This window comes from Lipotes vexillifer, unplaced genomic scaffold (assembly GCF_000442215.2).
Source record: "Lipotes vexillifer unplaced genomic scaffold, Lipotes_vexillifer_v1.1 scaffold91, whole genome shotgun sequence".
Lineage (NCBI taxonomy): Eukaryota > Metazoa > Chordata > Mammalia > Artiodactyla > Lipotidae > Lipotes > Lipotes vexillifer.
Genome location: NW_006777583.1, coordinates 1,886,173 through 1,896,290, shown reverse-complemented (window position 1 = coordinate 1,896,290; position 10,118 = coordinate 1,886,173). Strand labels below are relative to the sequence as shown.

General features: G+C 36.5%; 1 protein-coding gene across 2 annotated transcripts in view; it reads left to right on the top strand.

Moving 5' to 3' along the window:
• The window catches only part of DCP2 (decapping mRNA 2), a 45,736-nt gene extending 36,639 nt beyond the window's left edge, over positions 1-9,097 (top strand). Inside the window, exons 9-11 of one of the 2 annotated variants that reach the window (XM_007451194.1) lie at positions 1,765-1,875; positions 5,638-5,689; positions 7,856-9,097. In XM_007451194.1, coding sequence (XP_007451256.1) covers positions 1,765-1,875; positions 5,638-5,689; positions 7,856-8,019 — 327 coding nt within the window. In that variant the 3' untranslated portion in view covers positions 8,020-9,097. The remainder of the gene's footprint in view (positions 1-1,764; positions 1,876-5,637; positions 5,690-7,855) is intronic. The other variant, XM_007451195.1, reaches the window with a different exon arrangement.
• The last annotated feature ends 1,021 nt before the right edge of the window (positions 9,098-10,118 follow it).

The following is a 10,118-nucleotide window of genomic DNA, read 5'->3' as shown; positions in this document are numbered from 1 at the left end:
GGAAATTGGAACCCTTGTGCATTGCAGGTGGGAATGTAAAATGGTGCAGCTGCCATGGAAAACAGTTTGGATGGTTTGTCAAAAAGTTAAACATAGAATTACCATATGACCCAGCAATTCCATTCCTAGGCTCATACTCAAAAGAATTGAAAGCAGGCACTTAAACAGGTAACTTATATCCCAGTGTTCACAATAGCATTATTCATGATAGCCAAAAGGTGGAAACAACCCATGTGTCTGTCAGCAGATTAATGGATAAACAAAATAAACATACAGTGGAATATTATTTGGCCTTAAAAAGGAATGAAAGGGACTTCCCTGGTGTTCCAGTGGTTAAGACTCCATGCTCCCAGTGCAGGGGGCCCGGGTTGGATCCCTGGTCAGGGAACTGGATCCCTCATGCTGCAGCTAAGGCCCAGTGCAGCCAAATGAATAAATAAATACTTTTTAAAAAAAGGAATGAAATTATGATATGTACATGCTACAACATGGATGAACCTTAAACACATGCTAAGTGAAATAAGCCATACACAAAAGGACAAATATTGTATGATTCCACTTACATGAGGTGCCTAGTGTAGACAAATTTATAGACAGAAATTAACTTGAGGTTACCAGGGCTGAGGGACAGGAGGGAATATGGAATTATTTAATAGGTACGAAGTTCTGTTTAGATGATGAAAAAGTTTTGGAGATGGATAATGGTGTTGGTTGCACAACATTGTGACTATACACTGCCACTGAGTTGTACATTTAAAAGTGGTTCAATTGCTAAATTTTATGTATATGGTACCGCAATAAAAGGTAAATACCAAGAAGAATGGAATGAAATTGAATTAAAAGTCTGTGGTAACGTGAGTCTCTGAAAGCTGTATTTCCCTACCTTTCTTTCTTTAAATTAGCTTGTTGTTTTCAAGCTATTTTAGGAACTGCTTATTTTTTTTTGTAGGTAGGTAGAATGTACATAAATAAATGTATTTTTATACATTTTAAAATAATAATAAAATTATTCTTTTCACTGTTTTAGCTAGTCCTCTTAAATAGCTGTCTTTTTAAGACCTCTAAGGCCAAATTAATGTTTAAAAACTGTGTGTTTTAAGTTAAACTTAGAGTTATTTTCTAAGAAAATTAACTCGTTAAAGCAGTATAATAGCAAGATGTCAACTACTACTGCATGTTTAGGTTTTAGGTCTAAATTTAGGGATAATGGCCCAAATTTTAAAAACCAGTTGTCTTTATTATTTTGTATAAAAAGAGATTATTAATTTAAAAAATCCCTATTTGTTTATTAATAATTTAAAGCAGATTTTAGGGTAACAGTGATCACATCGGCTGCCTGTTTCCAGCTTTAAGGACTGTAGGTCAGTGTGCCTCAGTGTTCCCTCACAGAGAGGTTTTCTTTGGCAGTCACATAAGGTTTTCAAAGTTGTTCCTCTCCTTGCTCCCATTATTCTTTTACTCCTCATGCTTGTAAACACAGTCTGTGAGCAGAAATGGCATAAGGCAAGAGGTGTGGAAAGATTCCTAGGGACCATTATATTTGCTATTTCATATCTTTTGAGGACTCTTGCTTTGTGAAGCACTATCTTCTATAAGAAAATATATTGATAGTGGTTCTCCAGTGTTTAAGGAAGGTTTTGGGTGGGGGGGGGGCTTTGCTAAACTCTGATTCAACCAGCTAAATACATTCATAGGGGTATATTGTTTTATCCTATTACATTATGCTATAGGTTTACATTTTATTTCTTTTTATTGGACAAACAGAGTCAAAGTATGAGGGGAAATGGCAGAAAACAGTATCAAGAGTCACCTAATCAAAAGAAAAGAACAAATGGGGTCCACAGCCAGCCAAGCAAGCAGCAGAATCCCTTGATGGTAAGAGTTAACAGCTCTCATGCTAAGAAGGCAGTTCACGCTTTTTAAGATGGGGCAAGGGCATTGGCGAGGCACGTGGAATTGATATATTGACAGGATTTTTATGAACTTGCTGTGTGCGCACTATTCACCCACTAAAAAAATCTCTGCCTACTCTCAATTATAGATTTATCACATTGATTCAAATGTGCATCTGACCTTTACTTTTTATGTGGGTATTTATTTATCTATTTATTATTTTTTAAATTAATTTTTATTGGAGTATAGTTGATTTACAATGTTGTGTTAGTTTCTGCTGTACAGCGAAGTGAATCAGTTATACATATACATATATCCACTCTTTTTCAGATTCTGTTCCCATATATAGGTCATTACAGAGTATTGAGTAGAGTTCCCTGTGCTATACTGTAGGTTCTTGTTGGTTATCTATATGTGGGTATTTAGATTTATTTTAATACTTTGGAAACAGTGTGTAGTCAACCCTGCTTTCTAGACAAGTCCTAAGTATTCTCTCTATTTTTCTAAATAGAGTGTATTATTTTAATGAAGTTAAAAGTTTGGAATAACATCACAGTGTTTTTGGTTTTTTAATTTTTTCTTCAACTTGATAGAATTTAGAAAACGAAAATAAATAAAACACAATACTCATAGCCAGTGTCATAGTCATTAGACTAGGCTGAAAGACAAATACGTGTGAGCCTTTTAAGGCATTTACTTCCATTCTTTTAGTCTGTGTTCCAGAAAGTAATTCATAAACTGATAAGTCTCCTTGCTTATCTTTTCTGTAAGTCCCAGTATTTCTTTCCTTTTTTTTAAAAGATGTATTTATTTTATTTTTATTATTTTTAAAAATTAATTTATTTTTGGCTGCGTTGGGTCTCCATTGCTGCACGCAGGCTTCCTCTATTTGCAGCGAGTGGGGGCTACTGTTTGTTATGGTGTGCGGGCTGCTCATTGTGGCTTCTTTGCTGCGGAGCATGGTCTCTAGGTGCGCAGGCTTCAGTAATTGTGGCTTGTGGCCTCAGTAGTTGTGGGGCACGGGCTTAGTTGCTCCATGACATGTGGGATCTTCCTGGACCAGGGATCGAACCTGTGTCCTCTGCATTGGCAGGCAGATTCTTAACCACTGCACCACCTGGGAAGTCCCAGTCTTGGTATTTCTATGTTGAATTTTCTTATTGTATCTTCACCTATTTTTCTTTCTTTAACAGTGGGTGATAATAGTAATTTCAAGTTTTTAACAAAAGTATTTTCCTTGAATTCCCTAAGTGCTGTTGATTTAACTTGGGGTGTATTGATTCCACTAGCAAGCACATGTTAAGGATCAGTTTACTGTTAGACTGCTTGCCCTTTACTATTATTGTATTCCACTCTGGTAGAAATAGTGACAAGAACAAAGAAGAGTCTTAATAGATGGTCAGAAGGCTCTTAATCTAATTCAACATCTGTCCCTAACAAAAGCTGGACAGATTAAAATGATAGTACTATACAAGTGTTAATTCTCCTCAAATTAATACATAAATTTAATTCAATACCAATCAAAATCCTTGATTTTTTGGGGGGAGCTTCACAAATGACTCTCATATTTGCCTAAAAGAACTTGAATAAATTTTTTATAGTTCTTAAAAGAAAGTTAATGATGGAGAACAAGTATATGAACAGGTTATAAGGGAAGAACTAAAAGTGACTGATAAATGTATAAATGTGTAATCAAAGAAAGTAAATTAAAACAGGATGCCACTTTTCCTCATTAGATTGGCAAAGATGAAAAGACAGCCACTTATGTATTGTTGAGAATATTGAGAACCCTTAAAAATTGCTAATTGGTACAGCCTCCTAGAGAGTAGTTTGGCTATATTGAAAGCCTGAAAAAGTTCTTACCTTGTTTCCCTAGAAGAGAAATTTAAAGAATATTCACTCCATTGCTCTTAATTATGAAAACATGGAAACAATCTAAATATCCAAGAAGATAATACTAAATGCAATATCGTAGATCTATGCCATAGACTACCATGTAGTCATTAAAAGTGATGGTGTAGATTTGTATTGAAAAAGGAATATGTTCATAGTATATACATTTAAAAAGTGGGTTATATCCTTTTTGACCCACCTTCTAGAGAAAGGGAAATAAAAACAAAAATAAACAAATGGACCTAATGAAACTTCAAAGCTTTTGCACAGCAAAGGAAAGCATAAACAAGACAAAAAGACAACCCTCAGAATGGAAGAAAATATTTGCAAATGAAGCAACTGACAAAGGATTAAGCTCCAAAATTTACAAGCAGCTGATGCGGCTCAATATTAAAAAAAAAACAACCCAATCCAAAAATGGGCAGAAGACCTAAATAGATATTTCTCCAAAGAAGATATACAGATTGCCAAAAAACACATGAAAGGATGCTCAACATCACTAATCATATGTATAGCTGATTCACTTTGTTATAAAGCCAAAACTAATAACACCATTGTAAAGCAATTATACTCTAATAAGATGTTAAAAAAAAAAAAAAAGATCCTGCAGGGCAAAGGCAAAAAACTACAGTGAAGTATCACCTCACACTGGTCAGAATGGCCGTCATCAAAACATCTACAAACAATAAATGCTGGAGAGGGTGTGGAGAAAAGGGAACCCTCTTGCACTGTTGGTGGGAATGTAAATTGATACAGCCACTATGGAGGGTCCTTAAAAAACTACAAATAGAACTACCATACGACCCAGCAATCCCACTACTGGGCATAAGCCCTCAGAAAACAATAATTCAGAAAGAGTCATGTACCGCAATGTTCATTGCAGTTCTGTTTACAATAGCCAGGACATGGAAGCAACCTAAGTGTCCATCAACAGATGAGTGGATAAAGAAGATGTGGCACATATATACTATGGAATATTACTCAGCCATAAAAAGAAACGAAATTGAGTTATTTGTAATGAGGTGGGTGGACCTAGAGTCTGTCATACAGAGTGAAGTAAGTCAAAGAGAAAAACAAATACTGTATGCTAACACATATATATGGAACCAAAAAAAAAAAAAAAAAAGTGGTTCTGAAGAACCTAGGGGTAGGACAGGAATAAAGACGCAGATGTAGAGAATGGACTTAAGGACACGGGGAGTGGGAAGGGTAAGCTGAGATGAAGTGAGAGAGTGGCGTGTACATATATACACTACCAAATGTAAAATAGATAGCTAGTGGGAAACAGCCGCATAGCACAGGGAGATCAGCTCGGTGCTTTGTGTCCACCTAGATGGGTGGGATAGGGAGGGTGGGAAGGAGACGCAAGAGGGAGGAGATATGGGGATATGTGTATGTGTATAGCTGATTCACTTTGTTATAAAGCAGAAACTAACACACCATTGTAAAGCAATTATACTCCAATAAAGATGTTAAAAAATAATAAAAAGTGGGTTATAGAATACTATGTATAGAATAATTCTGTTTGTTACATAATTATATGAAAATACATTCACACATATCTTCATAGAAAAAAGCTGGAAAGATGTACTGGAATGTTAATAGTAATTCTCTCTGGGTTGAGAAATTTAATGAATAATTTTCTTGTTTTCTGGTGTTTCCATATTGTATGTGTAATCAAGAACTAAAAACAGTTTTAGGCTTAAAAAAATAAAATTAAAAATACCAGTGCAAGGTGGGCATGGTGATTATATGGTTTAATTCTCTTCCTGAGAAATTTGATAGTATATCTCCTTTTTTATAATTGAAATAACTGGAGATGGTATGTTGTGTGTTTGTGTTTTTTAATAGAAATGTGAAAAAAAACTTCATCCACGAAAGCTTCAGGATACTTTTGAAACAGGCAAGTCGTTTTCTTTTTAAAATTTCTGCTGGTTAGGATTTGGTTTGGTTTTGAAGTAACCTTGATTTTAGTGGTGCATGATGAACTGTGATAGATAAGCTGAAAGAGTTGCACATGGTCTGTAGAGAGTTCATATATACGGTCAAGTTCTCTAAATATGAAACTGGCTAAAATAAATTTATTTAAATTATTTGCCCTTTCACTGTGCTATTTCTTTTGCAAATGTGAAGCCTTGGTGTTGTGCGTGAATATTGTAAATAAATAAATAATTGCTTGAGGGTTAGACAGCGAGTAGACCCAAGTAATATAATGGTGAGGAGAAACCTCATTCTCACATATATGTAAGGGGAGGGCTAACTTCAGAAGGGAAACATTTCCCCCTTACTTGAGGTAATGATCAACTTGTTAAGATGGTACTAAGGATAGCTTTTATTAAAATGACATTTGGAACTTCTCCATCCTCAGTTATGAAGAGTAGGTGTGTGATCTGATTTGGAAAGTAATGTTGAGGAATGTAGAAAGCTCTTTGTAAATACTGATTTAATAGATGTCATTTGGAAGTGCAATAGGCTATTTTTTTCTTCGGTGCTGTTTTGAATGGTATGAAATTCCCTGTGCAGTAGGTAAGCATTTATTTACCATCTAGATTTAAGGCTTTCATATAGAAAACTCTTAAGAATTGAGAAGCATTATAATTATATTTTCTTGCATTACTGTTTATGATTTAAGCAAGATAGAAGCTATTTTAAAAGAGATGCTTTGGGGACTTCCCTGGTGGTCCAGTGGTTAAGACTCTGTGCTTCCAATGCAGGGAACGTGGGTTCGATCCCTGGTTGGGGAACTAAGATCACACATGCCTGCGGCACATCCAGGGAAAAAACAGAGAGATCCTTTAACCCTGTTTTGGAAAATGAAGTGTAAGAAGAAGTTGGAACTATCATTAAGTTATGGTGGTAGAATTCCTCTTAGTTGGACTTTTCTGGCCACCTTAGGTGGTGTGGGCATGATAGGCTGATAGTTGAACTAATGTAACTTCAGAAATCAGTTATTTCACAAAATCTTTAAAAAGCCATATGTTTAGGAACATTAAAGAAGGCACACTATATATCCAACTTAGTTGGGCATGATTCAGATATATAAAATTTTGAGTTGTCTTGAGAAGGAAGTATAAAAGTGTTCTTACCCTGGGAAACCTCATATCAGACTTTATTTCTGCCTCAACCTTTTGGTGTCTATTCCAAACCTACTTTCCTGGTCAGGTCCCTGATCTACTTTAAGGGGAAAAATAAAAGCCCCAATAAGTTGGGAGTTCTGTTGTACTATGATTTTGAAAATTTGGATTTTTCTTTAGGTTGACATACTCCCTGAAGATTTGATAACCTCCAGCTTTATTTTTCTAGAATTGGAATCTTTACAGATCTTACATTGTAATTATAATCTTTATAATGTTTACATTTTGATCTCTGTCAAGAAGCTCCCCTTATGTTGGCACAAAATACAAATATAGGTGGTAAACAAAGGTATGCCCATTTTTTAAACAAATTAATTTATTTTTGGCTGTGTTGGGTCTTCGTTGCTGCACACGGGCTTTCTCTAGTTGTGGCGAGCAGGGGCTACTTTTCATTGCAGTGTACGTGTTTCTCATTGCAGTGGCTTCTCTTGTTGTGGAGCACGGGCTCTAGGTGCGCTGGCTTCAGTAGTTGTGGCACATGGGCTCAGTAGTTGTGGCACGTGGGCTCAGTAGTTGTGGCTTGCAGGCTCAGTAGTTGTGGCGCACGGGCTTAGTTGCTCCGTGGCATGTGGGATCTTCCTGGACCAGGGCTCGAACCCGTATCCCCTGCATTGGCAGGCGGATTCTTAACCACTGCACCACCAGGGAAGTCCCTAGGTATGCCCATTTTTGAAAGCAGGTGAATATTAAGGGTCTTAAAATAAAGGCTGAGATTAAGATTTTGAATGTTTGTTTGGAATAAGCAATAATAGATTAGAAATTCACTTGAGTACCAGTTTAGGGAAAGGGAGATATCTTGGTGGTTCTACTTAGGTTAGATTTAGAGTGTGGGGAGATGAATATATACTGCACATGAATTCCTTTATAACAAAAGGTGAAGGGTAAGATTTGATTTCTTACTGTTACTGAGCTTATTTATTTTGTTTTTTAAGCAGATGCTGTATATGACTTACCTTGCTCCGGTGAAGACCAGTTGCTAGAACATGCCGAGGGCCAGTCTGTGGCATGTAATGGACGTTGCAAGTTCCCCTTTTCATCCAGAGCCTTTTTGAGTTTCAAGTTTGACCATAATGCTATAATGAAAATCTTGGACCTTTGATAGCAACAAATGTGTTGTGGAAGTTCCAAGATCAGAGACTTGTTGCATTTGAGTGGGTGTCTCTTTGAGCCTTACCTTTCTCAGGTGTTTTAAAGAAATGCAGGGAGGCAATGATGTTTCTGAAGAGATGTTTTATGTGCAGAAGAGAGAGTAGAAAGAAACATGAGTTTGCACTGTAAATGCAGTTATAACTTTTTATATATACGTACCTTTTCAGTGTTTGGCTAATGAATTGAAGTTGCTTTTTATGAGGGCATTTTTTTCTGTGTGTTTATGGTTTTTATTTTGTATTCTGGTCAAGAAAATAGTGTTTGAGTCATCACTAATAGATAAGTTAATGGGAATGCTCCATCAACCCATTACAGTGATTGTATTGATACTACTAGTTTCCTTATATTGAAAAATTTAAAAGAAACTTAAAATACACAATTATTAAATGAATACAAGAGCTGAAATGTCACAGAAGTCAAGATTGCAGGTCATCTGCTTTGGTGGCATTTTGTGCCTATCTCTGCTTCTAACCACTTAGGTTTTCTAATCCTCCTCTGCTAGGAGTTTTGTTAAGGTTTTATTTAGAGTCAGCATCTGCTATACAATGTTCATGTTCAAAATGAACTCTCAGCACTTCATTAAAGGACAAAGTCCTCAGCCTGGAGAGGGACTGAGTTGGTTGGGTGGGGAGTTGATGCTCTAATTTTGAATTGTGCTGTGTGCAGTCAGTGAACCTGGGAGACCGTGGAGAGAGGGTAGTGGGGAGAGAGCACGGGGGGCTGGGACCCCGAAACTGCTTTGGTCACATCTGCACCATCCTGCTGCCAGCCCCTTGGTATCATATGATGGTTTTGTTCTTGTGAAACTTTATTCTGTATTAAGTTGTGTAAATATGTATGGAATACTGACATTATTAGGTTTTACATTGCATCTCAGTGTTGATCTCTGGAAACTGATGTTATATTAGGTTCCAATTTGCAGTAGTAGCAGAGACTGACACACTTTTATTAGCATGAAGCCCCTAGATGATGAAGCCAAAGGGAAGGGTATGCAGTTTACCCAAGTACAGATAAAGCATTTCACTAGGGGAGGATCAGAACACGGAAGTAACATGTGTAATTCACTCCTAGGAATGTATTTTGCTCCTTTAGGATTCTTAAATCCAAATAAGGATGGCAGTGCCCATTTAAAGAAGGATTTTAGCTATATAAATTGAGGACAATCACCAGGGCTTTAAGGGGCTTTAGTGTTTGGGCTGCTTCTAACCTCATTGAAGGTGTTTCTTTGGGGGTTGGGGGGAGAGTGTGAGCATATGCGTGCGTGTGCTTCTGTCATGTGGGTTTTAAAAATCTTTTTTACATGTGGTATCCACAAAATATATCTCTGGTCGTAAATTTTATTGTAGAAATCTTTATTCTGTATAGATAGCCTATTTAATAGGGGTTCTATTTAACCCGGTGGGACTTTCAAAAGAAGTGCTATTGTAAGGAGTTCACTTGGTATTAATTTGCTTTAGCTTTTCAATGGCTTGATTTTAAATGAGAAATTCTATTTATTAATACAAGTGTCGCCCTCCTGGTGCTAAGCAGGATAATTCAGTTATAGCAGTGTGTTTAGAATTAGGTTACTCACAATCCTGCGTCTTATAATGTGACAAATTTGTGAATCCTTCTGTGACCTTTTAAAAATGCATTATATGATTGCATTAGGAAGCTCTTAACTGTTCTTTCCAAAAATACAGCTGCTTTGCTTGGGTCTCCTTGAGCCATATTTTTAGTTGGTCCCAGCATTCCAGATTTCTGTTAAATTATGAACAGAAACAGTGAAAACTGTTTGCCTGGCAGGTAAATCATTTTCACTCATTTACTGCCATCTGGAAACTTTAATTTTTAGTGATTTTTAGGGGTTTTCCCTTTTTAAGTGAGTGCTTTGGTCAGTCTTTCTGGTGCCTCAAGTTGGAACTTTCAGCTCTCGATACTAAAGCAGAAGAGATTAGTTACCAGAAGTATGGCCTCCAATGGTGTTGAGCCTTTTCAAGAACCAACAGATTATCTCTTTTCGGTAATGGTAGTTTAACTATGGTTAAATATTATTGCTGTTGTGCTGCT